The 20,295-nt window shown below is 42.4% G+C and overlaps 1 protein-coding gene across 1 annotated transcript in view; it reads left to right on the plus strand.

Moving 5' to 3' along the window:
- The window catches only part of LOC144892220 (uncharacterized), a 42,385-nt gene extending 23,007 nt beyond the window's left edge, over positions 1-19,378 (plus strand). The window contains exon 4 of the mRNA XM_078777716.1: positions 16,980-19,378. Coding sequence (XP_078633842.1) covers positions 16,980-18,448 — 1,469 coding nt within the window. The 3' untranslated portion in view covers positions 18,449-19,378. The remainder of the gene's footprint in view (positions 1-16,979) is intronic.
- Positions 19,379-20,295: the final 917 nt, after the last annotated feature.

Below are 20,295 nucleotides of genomic sequence, written 5' to 3' on the forward strand. Positions count from 1 at the left end.
ATTCGGAATCAGTACGTCCCAGAGAACCTTCGTAACGTTACTTTTTCAACTTCATCCGATTGACATGGGACCAACGGCATGTGACAAAGAGTGAAACATACAGGCTACATTTATTGACGACAATGAGTTCCGACTTCCGACCTCGGTGGGATGACAGGCTGAGTCAACCCCCCTGGTGTGAAGGGGGAGGAGGAGGGGAGGGGGAAGAGAAGGGGAGGGGAACGAGGGGGAAGGGGATGGGAGGGGGGGAGGGGGAGGGGGAAAGGGGGAGGGGGAGGGGGAGGAAGGGGGAGGGGAGGGGGGGGAGGGGAAAGGGGGGGGGGAGAGGGGGAGGGGAGGGGCCCTTCTTCCCCTGGGCACCCCCGCACCCTTCCCTCCCCCCCCTTCCCCTCCACCCCCTCCCCCATTCCCCTCCCCCCCCATTCCCCCTCCCCCTCCTCTTCCCCCCTCCCTCCTTCCCTCCCTCCCTCCCCCGCTTCCCCCCTCCCCCCTCCCCCCCCGTTCCCCCTCCCCTCCTCTTCCCCCTCCCCTCCTCCTCCCACTCCCGTGCAAAGCCGGGTACCTCTGCTAGTCTGTATATAAACTCACCACCTTGCTCAATTTTCCAGGTTGTCTCCACATTGATAATATCTCGCAAAGATATCAAAGCTTCTTTCTTGAGACCAGCATTTTCATTAATCAAACAATCAATATATTCAATTCAATTTATTCAGTTCAATTTATTCAGTTAAATTTATTCAATTAAATTCAATCAATTAAATTCAATCAATTAACAATTCAATCAATTATTCAATTTCAATTAATTCATCAATATTCATCAATAAATCAATTAATCATTTTGGATGACTCCTTGCATAAGCCCTTTCCCCAATGATGTCAGGACAGGTCCATCCATTGACTGAGATCGAATCTCATCGGTCGTCACCTCTGGTTCGTACCTCATGTTAATTGATGAATCACCGTCCTGTCCTAGGGTCATATCTGACATATTTCCCCATTTTTGCCTGGTCTCCACAAATTTTCTTTGCAACCACTAAAGGCAACTCATCCTTCATTCGTGAGACAGCCAAAATGGATGGCAGATATTAAAGTTCATTGGGAAAAAACATCTCATCATTTTTCTTTTAATAGTATCCAAAATCTCTTGGCAATATAAATTTCGTAAAACTCCTGAAATAAGACTGTAAAATTTCTTCAATCATGCTAAATTTTGAAACTCCATCGCTTGTAATACCCAATTTATCCCATAGGGCTTGAAAGTTCTTTCCCAAGTTCATGCAGCATTCTGCATTTGAACCCTATGATATCATTCATAATAATCATCATGATTTTATAGTCATGGTCCTATCATAATCATCTATTTAAAACGAACATTTCCTTTATCACCACAGCTATGTGGTATAATCAACAATAGAATAAAACTGTACATAGCAACAGGCTACCTCATGGCCACTTAGTATACCTATTGACAATAAGTCATAACAATATCGAATAATCACTGAACAATTCAAAAATCGCTTCCCCTGCTCCAGCCGCAGCATCCGTGATATTTGTTTGCTCATTCACTATTCCTGATTCGTCATCAAGGATCTCCATCATCACACAGCGTACTTAATTCCGCATTCTAATGAGAATTCAACAGGATTTTACGACTCAAAGGAAAAGAACGAGCAGACCTTTTGCAGGATGATCGTTACAAAAATCGTTACATATATTAAAGTATTTATGATGTCGACAATTCATATCTTAATTCTTACAAGATTTTGGTTCTTTGAATAAATCACAGCACCGGGAGAACCAGCTCCAAAAATGGATCTTTGTGTTTATTCAGCACCCTAGTAATTGGTTCTTTGTGTACTAATTACACAGCACCCAGGCCCCGCTCATATGGATCTTTGTGCAGCGCTACACAGCACCTGAGCAAAAGGGGTTTCATCTACATTTTCCCTATCTGGTGTACCATCCGTGATATTTGTCTGCTCATTCACTATTCCTGATTCGTCATCAAGGATCTCCATCATCACACAGCGTACTTAATTCCGCTTTTTAATGAGAATTCAACAGGAATTTACGACTCAAAGGAAAAGAACGAGCAGACCTTTTGCAGGACGATAACTGGAATTAGTCGTGAAAATATATCCAAAATACTCAAAAATAGACACCCACAAAAATAAACAACAAACCCAAACAAACCCAAGGTCGACCATATTACACAATAAATTACATCATTTCAGCATCGTATTGATTGCTGAAATATTCCAGGGTTTATACACACCTTAAAAGAGGTATGTGTGGTGTTGCCCCCTCCCACGTTTATTCCAGGGTTTATACACACCTTAAAAGAGGTATGCGTGGTGTTGCCCCCTCCCACGTTTATTCCTCATTAAATTACTCATTAAATTACTTATTAAATTACTTATTAAATTACTTATTAAATTACTTATTAAATTACTTATTAAATTACTTATTAAATTACTCATTCACTTCACTTACATAGTTTCAGCATTGTATTGATTGCTGAAATATTCCAGGGTTTATACACACCTTAAAAGAGGTATGCGTGGTGTTGCCCCCTCCCACGTTTATTCCTCATTAAATTACTCATTAAATTACTTATTAAATTACTTATTAAATTACTTATTAAATTACTTATTAAATTACTTATTAAATTACTTATTAAATTACTCATTCACTTCACTTACATAGTTTCAGCATTGTATTGATTGCTGAAATATTCCAGGGTTTATACACACCTTAAAAGAGGTATGCGTGGTGTTGCCCCCTCCCACGTTTATTACTCATTACATCGTTTCCATTAAAAAACATCGCTTCTACTGCTCCAGCCGCAGCATTCGTCACTTTGTCTGCTCATCCGCATGACCAAAACGAAATAAAGGGAGCTCAACCATTACACAGCGCTTTTAATGGCGCATGCCATAGAAACTCAACGCAATTTCGACTCGGCCAGCAAACGAGCAAATTTTGCAGGATGTTAACTGGAATTAGTCGTGAAAATATATACAAAATACACAAAAATACCCATCCACTCAAATAAACAACATTTATTCCGTTCAACAGAACAAACATTTCCTCTATCATGACATGCATGTCTTCAAAATTATATGACCAAGAGGAAAGTAAAATTAATTAAAACTGCGGGCAGTGATAATCCGGGGACCATACCGCTCCATCCTGATTGGACGAGTGCATGCTAGAGTCGTTAACAACGACAGTCCAGATCCGATTGTTCAAAATTTCAACTCAATCGATCGAAAAATGAACGCAGGGATGCATTTTAAAGGTGCAGTGGCACTAACTGAGTTGCCACGAATATGGCCACGAAATTGCCAATATGGCCATCACAAAATATTTTCCTTAATCAATTGGCTCATAGCATAACCAATCTGCAAGTATTTCATCCGAAGATGTATCTCTCAGGAATTTTAATTAAATAAGTCATTTATAAATCAACGAGTTAATTTATTAAATGATTAATCAATAAATCAATATTTTCCTTGACAGCCACATCCCTTGGTCAGTGTCATGTCCAAATATCAGCTTCCTTACTCAAAAGGTGCCTGAGTTAATGTAATGTAATTACTGTAATAAGATTACTGCAATTACTGTAATGATTACTGTAATTACTGTAATTACCGGAACTGTAATTACTGTAATTACCTCAGGTAATTACTGTAATGTAATTACTGTAATGTAATAAGAAATGTAATTAATTAAATAAGTACGGGTTCCAACAGCAAGTTCCAACAGCAAGTTCCAACAACAAGTTCCAACAACAAGTTCCAACAAGTTCCAACAAGTGCCAACAGCAAGTTCCAACAACAAGTTCCAACAACAAGTTCCAACAAGTTCCAACAGCAAGTTCCAACAAGTTCCAACAACAAGTTCCAACAACAAGTTCCAACAACAAGTTCCAACAGCAAGTTCCAACAGCAAGTTCCAACAACAAGTTCCAACAACAAGTTCCAACAACAAGTTCCAACAGCAAGTTCCAACAACAAGTTCCAACAAGTTCCAACAACAAGTTCCAACAACAAGTTCCAACAACAAGTTCCAACAGCAAGTTCCAACAGCAAGTTCCAACAACAAGTTCCAACAACAAGTTCCAACAGCAAGTTCCAACAACAAGTTCCAACAGCAAGTTCCAACAGCAAGTTCCAACAGCAAGTTCCAACAACAAGTTCCAACAACAAGTTCCAACAGCAAGTTCCAACAACAAGTTCCAACAAGTTCCAACAACAAGTTCCAACAGCAAGTTCCAACAACAAGTTCCAACAACAAGTTCCAACAGCAAGTTCCAACAACAAGTTCCAACAAGTTCCAACAACAAGTTCCAACAGCAAGTTCCAACAACAAGTTCCAACAACAAGTTCCAACAACAAGTTCCAACAACAAGTTCCAACAAGTTCCAACAAGTGCCAACAGCAAGTTCCAACAACAAGTTCCAACAACAAGTTCCAACAAGTTCCAACAGCAAGTTCCAACAACAAGTTCCAACAAGTTCCAACAGCAAGTTCCAACAGCAAGTTCCAACAGCAAGTTCCAACAACAAGTTCCAACAAGTTCCAACAAGTGCCAACAGCAAGTTCCAACAACAAGTTCCAACAACAAGTTCCAACAAGTTCCAACAGCAAGTTCCAACAGCAAGTTCCAACAACAAGTTCCAACAACAAGTTCCAACAAGTTCCAACAAGTGCCAACAGCAAGTTCCAACAACAAGTTCCAACAACAAGTTCCAACAAGTTCCAACAAGTGCCAACAGCAAGTTCCAACAACAAGTTCCAACAACAAGTTCCAACAAGTTCCAACAGCAAGTTCCAACAGCAAGTTCCAACAGCAAGTTCCAACAACAAGTTCCAACAAGTTCCAACAAGTGCCAACAGCAAGTTCCAACAACAAGTTCCAACAACAAGTTCCAACAAGTTCCAACAAGTGCCAACAGCAAGTTCCAACAACAAGTTCCAACAACAAGTTCCAACAAGTTCCAACAGCAAGTTCCAACAGCAAGTTCCAACAACAAGTTCCAACAACAAGTTCCAACAAGTTCCAACAAGTGCCAACAGCAAGTTCCAACAACAAGTTCCAACAACAAGTTCCAACAAGTTCCAACAGCAAGTTCCAACAGCAAGTTCCAACAACAAGTTCCAACAAGTTCCAACAAGTGCCAACAGCAAGTTCCAACAACAAGTTCCAACAACAAGTTCCAACAAGTTCCAACAGCAAGTTCCAACAGCAAGTTCCAACAACAAGTTCCAACAACAAGTTCCAACAAGTGCCAACAGCAAGTTCCAACAACAAGTTCCAACAACAAGTTCCAACAAGTTCCAACAAGTGCCAACAGCAAGTTCCAACAACAAGTTCCAACAACAAGTTCCAACAAGTTCCAACAGCAAGTTCCAACAGCAAGTTCCAACAACAAGTTCCAACAACAAGTTCCAACAAGTTCCAACAGCAAGTTCCAACAGCAAGTTCCAACAACAAGTTCCAACAACAAGTTCCAACAAGTTCCAACAAGTGCCAACAGCAAGTTCCAACAACAAGTTCCAACAAGTTCCAACAGCAAGTTCCAACAGCAAGTTCCAACAACAAGTTCCAACAACAAGTTCCAACAAGTTCCAACAAGTGCCAACAGCAAGTTCCAACAACAAGTTCCAACAACAAGTTCCAACAAGTTCCAACAGCAAGTTCCAACAAGTTCCAACAACAAGTTCCAACAGCAAGTTCCAACAACAAGTTCCAACAACAAGTTCCAACAGCAAGTTCCAACAGCAAGTTCCAACAACAAGTTCCAACAACAAGTTCCAACAGCAAGTTCCAACAACAAGTTCCAACAACAAGTTCCAACAAGTTCCAACAAGTGCCAACAGCAAGTTCCAACAACAAGTTCCAACAAGTTCCAACAGCAAGTTCCAACAACAAGTTCCAACAAGTTCCAACAGCAAGTTCCAACAACAAGTTCCAACAAGTTCCAACAGCAAGTTCCAACAACAAGTTCCAACAAGTTCCAACAGCAAGTTCCAACAACAAGTTCCAACAAGTGCCAACAGCAAGTTCCAACAACAAGTTCCAACAACAAGTTCCAACAAGTTCCAACAGCAAGTTCCAACAACAAGTTCCAACAACAAGTTCCAACAAGTTCCAACAAGTGCCAACAGCAAGTTCCAACAACAAGTTCCAACAACAAGTTCCAACAAGTTCCAACAAGTGCCAACAGCAAGTTCCAACAACAAGTTCCAACAACAAGTTCCAACAAGTTCCAACAGCAAGTTCCAACAACAAGTTCCAACAACAAGTTCCAACAAGTTCCAACAAGTGCCAACAGCAAGTTCCAACAACAAGTTCCAACAACAAGTTCCAACAAGTTCCAACAAGTGCCAACAGCAAGTTCCAACAACAAGTTCCAACAACAAGTTCCAACAAGTTCCAACAGCAAGTTCCAACAGCAAGTTCCAACAACAAGTTCCAACAACAAGTTCCAACAAGTTCCAACAGCAAGTTCCAACAGCAAGTTCCAACAACAAGTTCCAACAACAAGTTCCAACAAGTTCCAACAAGTGCCAACAGCAAGTTCCAACAACAAGTTCCAACAACAAGTTCCAACAAGTTCCAACAGCAAGTTCCAACAGCAAGTTCCAACAACAAGTTCCAACAACAAGTTCCAACAGCAAGTTCCAACAACAAGTTCCAACAACAAGTTCCAACAGCAAGTTCCAACAACAAGTTCCAACAAGTTTCAACAAGTGCCAACAGCAAGTTCCAACAACAAGTTCCAACAACAAGTTCCAACAAGTTCCAACAAGTGCCAACAGCAAGTTCCAACAACAAGTTCCAACAAGTGTTATTATCACATTGCAATGACCTCTAAACATTCGTAAACCATTAACACCTATTTTAAGCGTGCCGAATCAGTAAGCATCACCCCTTCTATGAGCCTCGACCAGAGGGTGGTTGTCACCCACAAACACTCGTCGCGAGCTGTTCCATTGTCTGTTGATTCCCATTCTGCTGTTTTTGTCTCATAATCAAGATAAATTTGGAACAGCCCTTAAACTAACACCAAGCAGATCAATTTTTATATTTAAATATAAAATCATTTTCTCATTAATTCATAATCATAAAATCATTTAATCCGTGTCACCCATGCTATTTATCTAGCAAATTTCGTCAAAAAAAACACAACAAGTTTTAGTTATGGCGGGAAAACTGAAAAAAAATTCTCTATTTAAAACGGGTGTACACGATTGTACACGTGTACGGACCTTACCGAACCTTACCGACCCGGCAAACAAATCGCCTCATGGTGCACTTCATGAGCCGACTTGCCCGCAGACCAGAGTAAGGCTCTTAACACCCAGCGTATACCGTACGCATCCTCGCAAACACACGAATAATAGAATCATTTAAACCGTTCCATCCGTGACTTTTACCTTGGACGGTCGTGACAAAAATACTTTTACACTCCTTGGATTACCTACGGAATGCAAGTCCCACACACCAAATCCTCCATCTTCAGAATTCATATTTCATAATGGACAGATCCCCAAGACGTCATGCTTACATGCTCACCTTGGCGACGTCCACTCGAAATCCCAGCGGTGCCTCCATATTGTGGTAGAATTTCGTGTATGACTCACAGGACTCCAATGACCGGACTCAGGTTTACCAAAAGGTCTGGTTTATTATTCACTTCATTCCATTTACCAAATAATACCGCATTATTCAATGGCTGAGATTAACTCTTTTCCATGGTCCTTTTCGTTCGGCTGATGTTCTTCCGCAGCGCCGTACTCGTTCATTCCATCGTTCCGTCGGGCAGGGCTTCTGAGGACAAGTCTACTTTACTCAACGTTTGCTCTCGTTATATCGCCAAACTGGACTTAATCTCCTCTCCGCTAATGTCCCGAGGTCATGCATCGCACCGAGTCCTGGCATCAGCTCGCTCCCCTCCTGCTGTGATTTCCATTTACACAGCAGGGGGGGGTGCTCTAGCCTGGGGCCTTGACCAGGTGTTTCAAGAGATTACATTGTTCATACACATAAAATGTATCTGCTTTGTTACCAGGTTAATTAATAAGTTACCAGGGCCAATCAATATGTTACACTGAGTTACACTTCCACAGTTCCATGCAAAGTATTGACATGGGCATTGAGGAAGTTAGGAGTGGAGGAATGGTTGATCAGAGTAGTGATGGCAATGTACAAAAGAGCGCGCACAGCTGTAAGGACGAAGGACGGGAACAGTGGTGAGTTTGATGTGAAGGTGGTAGTGCATCAGGGGTTGGTACTAAGTCTACTACTATTTGTAGCTGTGATGGAGGTGCTGGCTCAGAACGTAAAGGAGGGTTTACCGTGGGAGTTGTTGTATGCAGATGATCTGGTGTTGATTGCGGAAAGTATGGATGGACTGAAGGAAAAGATGAACAAGTGGAAGGAATGTACGGAGACAAAAGGTCTGAAGGTGAATATCGGAAAGACGAAGGTGATGGCAAGTGGTAAAGCATGTGGTGAGGTGGAAAGAACTGGGAAGTGGCCCTGTGCTGTGTGTCGGGAGGGTGTCGGAGTGAACTCCATTCAATGTACAATGTGCGCTGAGTGGGTTCATCAAAAATGTAGTGGTCTGAGAGGGTCATTAACCAGTATGGCAGCTACATTCAAATGTAAGGTGTGCACAGAGGGAGCTGCAGACGGAGGAAATATTGAGTTGGATCTTGGAGATGGCGTGAAGCTGGAAGGTGTGAAAACATTTTGCTACCTCGGAGACATGCTGAATGGAGAAGGTGGATCAGACTCGGCAACGGTTGCTCGAGTGAGATGTGCATGGAAGAAGTTTCGGGAACTGAGTGGCGTGCTGATGATGAGGGGAGTGTCGTTGAAGCTGAAGGGAAAGGTGTATGCTGCATGTGAGAGAAGTGTTATGATTTATGGGAGCGAGACATGGGTAATGAACGTAGAGCAGCAACGAAGGTTGGAAAGGGTGGAAATGCGAATGGTTCGACGGATGTGCAGAGTATCGTTGAGAGAGAGGAAGACAAATGATGAATTGCGAAAGATGATGGGAATAGAGCCTGTGATTGATGCTGTGAAGAGGAACAGGTTGAGATGGTTTCGTCATGTGTTGAGGAAGGATGAAAGCGACTGGTTGAGAAGAGTGATGGAAATGAATGTAGAAGGAAGTAGAGGACGGGGAAGACCGAGAAAGACTTGGCTAAAGATGGTGGAAGAAGAAATGCGGGCAAGGGGTTAACAAGGAGAGATGCAGAAAATAGGGCAAAATGGAGAAGATTGTCATGGGGACCGCAAGGCTAACCCGCGCTCTAGTCGGGAAAATGGCCATTAAAATGCATGTTGTTGTTGTGGTTGTTGTTGTATCCAAAACCTTGATCTTTTCTACCCCCGCTAATTCACCCCAGATACACTTTTTTTTGAAATTCCAACTTCTTTCCTGGAAGTCCTTGCATTGTCCATATGTTTTATACCTCTCCCACCTCCTCCCAAGCCATCCCCCTCCCACATTTCTCCCGATGTTCCTGCTCTCAAATGTTGTGTTTGTGTCCTTCCCCCTCTCTCCCCATCTTGTCTACCGCTCCCCTTATTTTGTGTTTTATGTGTCGGTTTGACTTTTTGTGTGATTAATGTTCGCTCTTTCACGAGCCTCGATCTTGTATACAAAAAAACAACAACAACAAAAAAAACGCACAATCGCATACTGGCTCAAACACACACTAGCTCAAACGCACAATCACATACTAGCTCAAACACACACTAGCTCAAACGCACAATCGCATACTAGCTCAAACACACACTAGCTCAAACGCACAATCGCATACTAGCTCAAACACACACTAGCTCAAACGCACAATCGCATACTAGCTCAAACACACACTAGCTCAAACGCACAATCGCATACTAGCTCAAACACACACTAGTTCAAACGCACAATCGCATACTAGCTCAAACACACACTAGCTCAAACGCACAATCGCATAATAGCTCAAACACATACTAGCTCAAACACACACTAGCTCAAACACACAATCACATACTAGCTCAAACACACACTAGCTCAAACGCACAATCGCATACTCGCTCAAACACATACTAGCTCAAACACACACTTGTTCAAACGCACAATCGCATACCAGCTCAAACACACACTAGCTCAAACACATACAAGCTTGAGCACACTAGTTCAAACACACACTAGCTCAAATGCACACTAGCTCAAACACACACTCGTTCAAACGCACAATCGCATACCAGCTCAAACACACACTAGCTCAAACGCACACAAGCTTGAGCACACTAGTTGAAACACACCCTAGCTCAAACACACACGAGCTCAAACACACACGAGCTCAAACACACACTAGCTCAAACACACACTAGCTCAAACGCACACTAGCTCAAATACACACTCGCTCAAATGCACACTCGCTCAAACGCACACTAGCTCAAATACGCACACTAGCTCAAATACGCACACTAGCTCAAATACGCACACTAGCTCAAATGCACACTAGCTCAAATACACACTAGCTCAAACACACACTAGCTCAAACGCACACTAGCTCAAACGCACACTACCTCAAATACACACTCGCTCAAACGCACACTAGCTCAAATACACACACTAGCTCAAATACGCACACTAGCTCAAACACACACTAGCGCAAACACACACTAGCTCAAACACACACTAGCTCAAACACACACTAGCTCAAACACACACTAGCTCAAACACACACTAACTCAAACACACACTAGCTCAAACACACACTAGCTCAAACACACACGAGCTCAAATACACACCAGCTCAAATGCACACTTGCTCAAACACACACTAGCTCAAATACAGACTAGCTCAAACACACACTCGCTCAAATGCACACTAGCTCAAATACACACCAGCTCAAACACACACTAGCTCAAACACACACGAGCTTGAACACACTAGTGTGCATGCGTGTGCATGTGTTAAATCATTGCGAGTTTTAATTTTGTAAATATATTGTTTCGTTGAGTTTGTGAGCCGGCCTTCTTGCTCTGTCACCTTGGTGGGAAATTCCCCACCAACCTCACACGAGGACGCCACTAGAATGTTCCTACGAATAGTTTGAATCAAGGCAATTGGGCAGCTCAGCCTTTCTCGGAATAAAATCATCCGGGGTAACTGTGATCTATCAAGACGTGTTACAGTACGTCCCACAAAATGGAAATTCCTGGAAGTTGTCCAAACAGAAGCAAACCAAAATGAGCAAAAATGGTGTACCGAAACAGTTTGTCATCAGAAACGAAAATGTTTCTCGTGTTTTGGAGAGCTGGTCAAACTTGGAATTATTTTATCATTTTTGATCAATGCCACGATCAGTTTGAAGTTGTGTTGGTGCTGAAACATCTGCAAGACGGGAATCAATTTCTCTCATTGCATATTGTATCCCTCGCTCTCCAAAGACTGGAATCGTGGGTAACATTTATGACTTTTGGAGCAACAAGCATTTATTCGGCTGATGAGCTGACATATTCTTTCTTCATTTCCTATCCAACATAATTCAGGTATAATCGTACGAACATACGCAATCTGGTGAATCGTTCAATACTCACCTGAGGGAAATTTGGAGAAAATTGGACGTGCACATGTGTACAGTAATACCTCACTTAAAGCTGCCCCATAGAACACTCATTCGTTATACAATACAGCTCTCTGTCCTGGCCGGAGAAAACCTTTACAACAAACAAACAAACAAACAAACAAACAACAACAACAACAACAACAGGCATTTTAAGGCCATTTTCCCTGCTAGAGCGGGGGTTAGCCTTGCGGTCCCCATGACAATCTTCTCCATTTTGCCCTATTTTCTGCATCTCCCCTTGTTAACCCCCTTGCCCGCATTTCTTCTTACACCATCTTTAGCCAAGTCTTTCTCGGTCTTCCCCGTCCTCTACTTCCTTCTACATTAATTTCCATCACTCTTCTCAACCAGTCGCTTTCATCCTTCCTCAACACATGACCAAACCATCTCAACCTGTTCCTCTTCACAGCATCCATCACAGGCTCTATTCCCATCATCTTTCGCAATTCATCATTTGTCTTCCTCTCTCTTAACGATACTCCGCACATCCACCGAACCATTCGCATTTCCACCCTTTCCAGCCTTCGTTGCTGCTCTACGTTCATTTATGAAAACCTTTACGAAAAAAATAAATAAGAAAATCCATAACACAGCATTTGCAGAGTAAATGCACCTGCCTTATTGTCTGTACTGCATGCACACACTCTGAACCAATCAGTACTGTTTACTCCACCTTCATTTTGGAGTAGGATGAGGCTCCTCCCACCTCGTCTCCCACCACTGCCATGTAGGATTTGGAGCAGAGTAGAAGCAATGGCAATTATTCCTTTCATTGATATTTGTACATATTTTATGTTTTTGTTAATACTTACTGATGTTATTATAATTTTAAAAATAATTATTTTATGCCTCTGCCGACGAAGTCGTGAATGAATGAATGAATGAATGATCGTTTTAAGGCCATTTTCCCCGCTAGAGCAGGGGTTAGCCTTGCGGGCCCCATGACAATCATGGTTCCCTGTTTGAGGCAATGTTTTTATGGCCGGATACCCTTCCTGACGCCAACCCTTGGTCACCTCTTACGATGCGCAGGGATACGGTGTACCTATTCTAAACCGGGGTACACACCGGGATCATTCATCCCAGCAAGCTGGTACTCAATTTGCCGACCTCGGAAGGATGACAGGCTGAGTCAACCCCCCTGGTGTTAATTTAGCGATCGACCAGGATTCTAACCCAGGATTCTAGGATCCCAAGCCGGCACCCTAACCGCTAAGCCAACACCAGGCTAAGTCGTGAAGGCATTATATTTTCGGGTTGTCTGTCCAACTGTCCGTCCATGTGTCAGTGAGAGGTTTTCGTTACCGCGGTAACTAAAGAACAGCCAAAGGGATCTAAGTCAAACTTGGTACAAGGATGTACAATGATACAAAGATTAACTGATTAGATTATGGGGTCAATAGGTCAAAAGTCCGACGTCACATTCGGTAAAAGTTCTGTTGCCGAGCTGTGAACCGGTGATGGGATTTTGACCAAACTTGGTAGAAGTAGACATTATGGTGCAAAGATGAACTGATTAAATGTAGACATCTAGAGGTCAAAGGTCATAGGTCAGAGTCTGTAATGGGTTTTCGTTACCGCAATAACTTTAGAATGGCTGAAGGGAACGAAGTCAAACTTGGTACAACGATGTATAATGATGTAAAGATAAATAGATTATCTTATAGGGTCAAGAGGTCAAAGGTCAAAAGGTCAAAGGTTCAGTAAAAATTCTGTTACTACACTATCATGTGAACCAGTGATGGGATTTTTATCAAACTTTTATGATATAAGTATATATTATGATGCAATGATGAACTGATTAGATTTCACCATCGAATATCAAAGGTCAGAGGTCACGTCAGGTAGAAATGTGATACTTGAGAACAGCTGAATGGATTTAAATCAAACTTGGTACAAGTATCTATAATGATGTAATAATGTGGGAAAAGGCATATATACAGTCACGTGAAAAAGTAAGTACACCCCATGCAAAGTTTTGACTTTTTCAACATATTTCAACATACAGCTATTTGATCTTCATTTCAACAATATTGATAGATTAAGGTGATATAATATAACAAATATCATGAAACATTTACATTTTGTAGTCCATTGTATAATTTAAATAAACATAAATGCAAATTTCGCATGTGGAAAAAGTAAGTACACTCCTACATTTATCACTACTTCAAATACCTAAAATTAGAATCAGGTGCACCACCTCAGGTGCAAATGATTAGAACATCGTTAGAGAGGATCTTGGAGGAACCTGTCTTATTTAAACCTCAGACATTTAGTTTGGTTTGCTCTTTGTTGTTGAAGTGTGTGGCGTCACCATGCCAAGATCAAAAGAGCTCTCTGAGGCCTTCAGAAAGAAGGTTATAGATGCCTACGAGTCTGGGAAGGGATTTAAAAAGATCTCCAAACAATTTTAAATCAATCATTCGACTGTCCGGAAGATCATCTACAAGTGGAGAAGATTCCAAACAACTGCCAACTTGTTCAGGCCAGGCCGCCCCAGCAAGTTCAGCCCGAGAGCAGACCGCAAGATGCTGAAAGAAGTCTCTAAGAACACCACAATGTCATCACGGGACCTACAGGTAGCTATTGCCACTGTTGATGTCAAAGTGCACGAGTCTACCATTAGAAAGAGGCTGCACAAATTTGATCTACATGGGAGGTGTGCCAGGAGGAAACCTTTGCTGTCCAGAAAGAAAATCAGGGCAAGACGAAAGTTTGCCAATGAACACCCAGGCAAAGACCAGCACTTCTGGAACAATGTGCTCTGGACAGATGAGTCAAATGTAGAGCTATTTGGCCACAATACCAGAAGACATGTTTGGCGAAAACCAAAGACAGCATTTGACCACAAGAACCTGATACCAACTGTAAAGCATGGTGGTGGAAATATTATGGTTTGGGGCAGCTTTGCTGCATCAGGGCCTGGGCAGCTCACCATCGTAGAATCCACTATGAATTCTTCATTGTACCAGAGGGTGCTTGAGGATAATGTGAGGTCATCTGTCGGAGAATTGAAGTTCAACCGAAGGTGGACCTTGCAACATGACAATGACCCTAAACATACCAGTAAATCCACCAAGGAATGGCTGAAAAGAAAGAAATGGAGGGTTCTGGAATGGCCAGTCAAAGCCTGGATCTAAATCCCATTGAGATGTTGTGGGGGGATTTGAAACGAGCTGTGCATGCGAGAAACCCCTCAAACATCGCATAGCTGAAAGAATTCTGCATGGAGGAGTGGGCAAAAATTTCTCCCAGTCGATGTCAGAGACTGGTAGACAGTTATAAGAAATGCCTACTTGAGGTTGTTTCTGCCAAAGGGGGCAATACCACCTATTAGAGCCAAGGGTGTACTTACTTTTTCCACATGCAAAATTTGCATTTATGTTTATTTAAATTATACAATGGACTACAAAATGTAAATGTTTCATGATATTTGTTATATTATATCACCTTTATCTATCAATATTGTTGAAATGAAGATCAAATAGCTGTATGTTGAAATATGTTGAAAGGTGAAAACTTTACATGGGGTGTACTTACTTTTTCACGTGACTGTTGGTCGACGTCCGGAAGTGGAAGAGTGTCGTTCTAGTTATTTGTAAAATATGCTTACTATCTGAATTATTATTGGTGTTGTCATTGAGACCCCGAAAGAAGCCTTCATATACCACTCCTGCGTAAGAAAGAAAGCTGTCAGGAAGTCATCATTATATAAACAATGGTATGTACAATGACCCTTTTTAGTGCATTTTCGATTAGCGCTCTCTTTTTCAGGAATTCATCCTAAGAAATAAGCGAGGTACTACTGTACCTACACGCAGGCGCTGTATAGGCTATAGTCACTGGTCCATACACTTACCTGAAGTAAAATTGATTGTAACGTCACATTACTCAGACAATTCCATCTAATGATCTTGTCAAAATAATAATATTGTTACGGTTGTTGGGGGAGATGATGAAATACCCTAGTACTGATAGGATTGTATAGTAATAGCATGGACCGTGGAGGAGTAGGAGGCATCTCAATGTAATAAGTAGGGAAACCAGACCAACAACCGACATAACTGCTGACAGAACCCCAAACATTCTCAATCAGCAACTAAACCCCGCCTCCAGAGGATCGTAACCGGCAGGCCACACCCTGAGCATCGTCATTGGTCGTGGAGACACGGGGTGATTCGATGGGGCTCAGGATTGGTCAGAGTGATATCATCGAGAAGGTTTGAGAGGAAGGAGGAAGAAGAATCTGACTCTCGCTTTCGGCTGGTTCTTGCGTGAGCAGGACAGATGCGATATTGCTCTTATGTTGTGTGGACTTTTGGCGCTTTGGAGGTTGTTGCGGCCGTCAAAGAGGAGCAATAAGGCGGCGGTTTGCGGGGCTCTTGGCACTTCGGACAGAGAGAAAGCAAAAAGAGGGCCATCTTCACAGCTCGCTCGACGGCTCTGTGTGCGCCGCCGTCTTCGGCTCGGTGCCATATCGGGTGTTCAGGTGCGGGAAGCATTGGACTTGGCCACCACTGCCGACTGCACCAAACGATCTCGTTGGGATGCCAAAGCTGAGTGCCGACCGGCTGAGGAGATTGGCTTTTATTTTATTTGTTCCCTTTGTGTATGTGTTTGAGTCTGCGTGGAGGATCCTCCGTTCATTTTTCATTTTTCTTTTTATTCATTGCTTTACTTTCATGAAATCATTATTGTGGCTTTTTTTTTTGGTTGTCTCGTGTTTCTTTGTTTGTGGGTTTCGGTTAACCCGTGTGCTTCGTCCAGGTAAGCACCTCGCAGCCTTCTGTCCCGTGCGCCCCATAAAAACAACCGCCATTATTCGGAGTTCGCCTCAGAATTCAGGACCGTCCGGCTATTCGTCCGAGGCTGGTGTTCATCAGGCACGGACTTGAAAATATTAATGATGATAATATTAACACACTGCTGTTGATTCGTTACGCGAAAAAGTAGGCCGCTTTTGGCATTTGTTCTCGTACATTGTGCAGAGAATAAATTTCTTCATATTTCATGAAACCTCATTAACATCCCTCAATGTTATTTACAGTTGATGTCATCAATAACATAATCATGGAATAATTAATTGCCTTAATCATTTTTCCCATTTCAAAAGTCTTTGAAATTTTACACAGAACATCACAGTTGCTTGGTTTGGTTGATCTTTCACGTTGGTTAGTGTGAGGTCCCAGTTTATTGTCCATCGGGGAATTCCCACTTAGTCTTTGAGTGATGTTTTCATTAATTTTGCAATTTTTCTTTATAAGATCCATACCGTTGTGTTGATGCTGTTTTTACGTCTCTGATATACATCCTGACTTTTTTCTTCAGAGAAATCAACGACTCTCCTCAAGATGTTTTCGAGGACGAAGAATGTCCATACCTTTACCGAGAGATCTTTGCAGCAAGATCAGAAGAGTCACTGTGCGAAGTCCAAGGATTCCAAACAAAATTTAAAATATGACCAGGTAAAGGTGAAGATTGACACGTGTGAAAAGACCCACAAGTGCGCTGAATGCAATAGATTATTCAGTTGCTCCTCGTCCCCTCAGGTACACACGAATACCAACACCGTTACAAGTCCGAAAAAGTGCAGTAAGTGCAATAAAGCATCTGAGCAGAACTCAACCCACCAAGTATGTTTGAGGATTTGTTCAGGAGAGACACCATTCAGATGCAGTGTATGTAATAAGTTTTATCAGAATAAGTCCGCCTACCAGAATCACAAAAGGACCCATACGAGGGGAAAGCTTCACACGTGCACGATATGTCGAAAATCATTTAATCGGAAGTCGAAGTACGAGGAACACTCCAGGATTCATACCGGGGAGAAGCCACATAACTGCGGCGTGTGCTGTAAATCATTCTGTCGCGTCTCAGGCCTTAAGATGCACATGAGGACTCACACCGGGGAGAAACCGTGTAAGTGCATTGTGTGCTGTAAATCATTCAGTCGCATCTCCACCCTTAAGATGCACATGAGGACTCACACTGGGGAGAAGCCATGTAAGTGCAGTGTGTGCTGTAAGTCATTCAGTCGCATCTCGGTCCTTAAGGCACACATGATGACCCATACTGGGCAGAAGCCGTTTAAGTGCAGTGTGTGCGATAAATCATTTACTCGGAAAGCAACATTACAGGCACACCTGGGGACCCACACTGGGGCGAAGTTATATAAGTGCACTGTATGCAGTAAATCATTTAATTATGATTCAAACCGGTATGCACACATGAGGATTCATTCAGGAGAGAAGCCTTTCAAGTGCAGTGTATGTAATAAATTATTCCGTCGTATGTTAACCTATCAAAATCACATAAGGACTCACACTGGTGTGAAGCAATATAAGTGCATCTTGTGCAATAAATCATTTCTTCAGAGGTCAACGTACCACGCACACATGCGGAAACACACCGGTGAGAAACCATATGCGTGTACTGTGTGCAATAAAACATTCGCTCACATCTCAAGCTGTCGGGTACACATAAGGACTCACACTGGGGAGAAGCCGTATAAGTGCAGTTTGTGCAATAAATCGTTCGTAAAAAATTCTAACTGCCAGGCACACATGAGGATTCATACTGGAGAAAAGCCCTACAAATGTTCTTTGTGCGACAAGGCATTTAGTCAATCATCATATTTATATCATCATCAGAAAGTACATTCAGGGGAGAAGCGCTTCAAGTGTTCTGGGTGCAACAAGGCATTTACTCGTTTATCAACTTTAAATATACATCAACGAAGGGAAAAGAAAAAACTACAACAAAGCCAACAACAGAAAAAAACTACATGGTATACATAGAATACTGTTATGTTTGTGGGGGTAGAGGACGAATTGCCATAGTGGAGATAAGATTGTATAAATTAGCATGGACCGCGTTCGAGAAGGAAGACATTTCGATGTACATAAGTAGAAAAAAAAACTGAGTTTTAGGTTGTTTAAGTGTACTTCACACGGGAGTGAAGGCATGTTAATTTTGTAGGGTTTAAAGATAATTCCCCCAGTGTGTGCTTCCCCCTGTGATTTTTCCCTATGTTTTTATATTTACGAGGCCAGCCATACAAAACGTCCATTAAATCACGGCCGTCCATTAACCAACAACCACCAGCGCAGACAGTGCCAAACATTCCCGATCTGACAATTAAACCCCTCCTCTAAAGGTTCGTAATTGACTGTCAACTACCCCTGCCCATCAACCGACTAAGGATCAAGGCCACACCCCCAGAGTGGGAGGAGGGGCGGGGAAACTATTGTGGCCGGCAGACCACGCCCCGAGGTGGGCGGACGCTTTTGTCTTGGGTGGCTCGTGTGAGGTTTTGAGGAGAACTGTCGGAGCCCAGAAAACCTTGGAGCGTTGTTGGCTGTGGAGCTGTTCGGAGGAGTTGGAAGTTGCGTCTCGCTTGACAGTGGGAACAAAGAGAGCCGGTTAACTGTTTGCCCACACCTAGGCGTTTTCGACGTGGGGGTTTCGGCGCCATTGATGGGGCATTTCCCGCGCGAGCGGCGCCGGGCCATCTCATACTGCCGATGTCTTTCAATGACCTCGGGGTGCAAGCTGAGTGTCGACAGATATATAAAGAAAAAGACCATTGTTTTATTTTCATTATCTTCCCCCTGTCTGTTTTTTGTCTGTGTGGAGGGTCCCTCGAAATAGCAAAGAGTTATTTTACCTCAACATTCTTTTTATAATATTGCATTTATTTTCATTAAACCATTATTTGTTGCCTTTCATTCATTGTATTGTCGATTTTCCTTGTCTCGTTTCTGTGGTTGTGGGTTCGAGGAATACACCCTTGTGGAGGCCGTCCGTCTGAGGTAAGCACTTTGGTCCCCTCACTCATGCACGACGGACCATCCGCCAGTTTTGGCTACGCGCCTTGGAATATAAAACCATTACAGCCATTCGTCACCCTGCGGTGTTAATCGCAGTTGACAGGACAATACTTACTCCACGTAGTCAACTTGGTGCAAGCCAACTCTTCTGTTTTTGAACGGTTTTTTTTCCTTTGAGCCAGTATGGCTGCCAGATCACGTGACCGATCCCATCATAAATTTACATTCTCCAATATAATTGTTGCGTAGGTCACGCCTAATAAATTTCAAACTGATTGGACCAAGCTTTGTACTTGTCTTTGTACAAGCTTTTTACAAGAATTATGATGTCATAATTGGGCACAATTGACGTCATCATTAACAATGCTTATTCCCCATGTGGAGTTCGTTACAATGAGCTATGCTTCAATTTTTTTCATGGAGTGGTTTTGGAGATATAGAGGTGCAACGTTTTTTGTTTTTTCCAAGATGGTGCCTGTACCACGTGACCTATGACGTCATAATTATCATTTAAAAATCAAACAGGTGGAAGCGTGAAAATTTGGGGTGAAAATCTAGTGTCTGTCGGACAATTGCAGAGAAAAAAATTCATGCTGATCGGATCAAGCGTTGCACTTGACGAATTATGATGTCATAATGAAGGCATCATAATGACATCATCATTAGCATATCTTATTCCCCATGGGGAGGACTTGACAATGAGCTATGTATCAATTTTTTCATTGAGCGGTTTCGAAGATATGGAGGTGCAACGTTTTTGTTTGCAACGTGCTCCTATGTTTGCCGAGAAAATGAATTTTATCAATTCAGACACG

The sequence above is a fragment of the Myxine glutinosa genome, chromosome 5 (assembly GCF_964187855.1).
Source record: "Myxine glutinosa chromosome 5, kmMyxGlut1.1, whole genome shotgun sequence".
NCBI lineage: Eukaryota > Metazoa > Chordata > Myxini > Myxiniformes > Myxinidae > Myxine > Myxine glutinosa.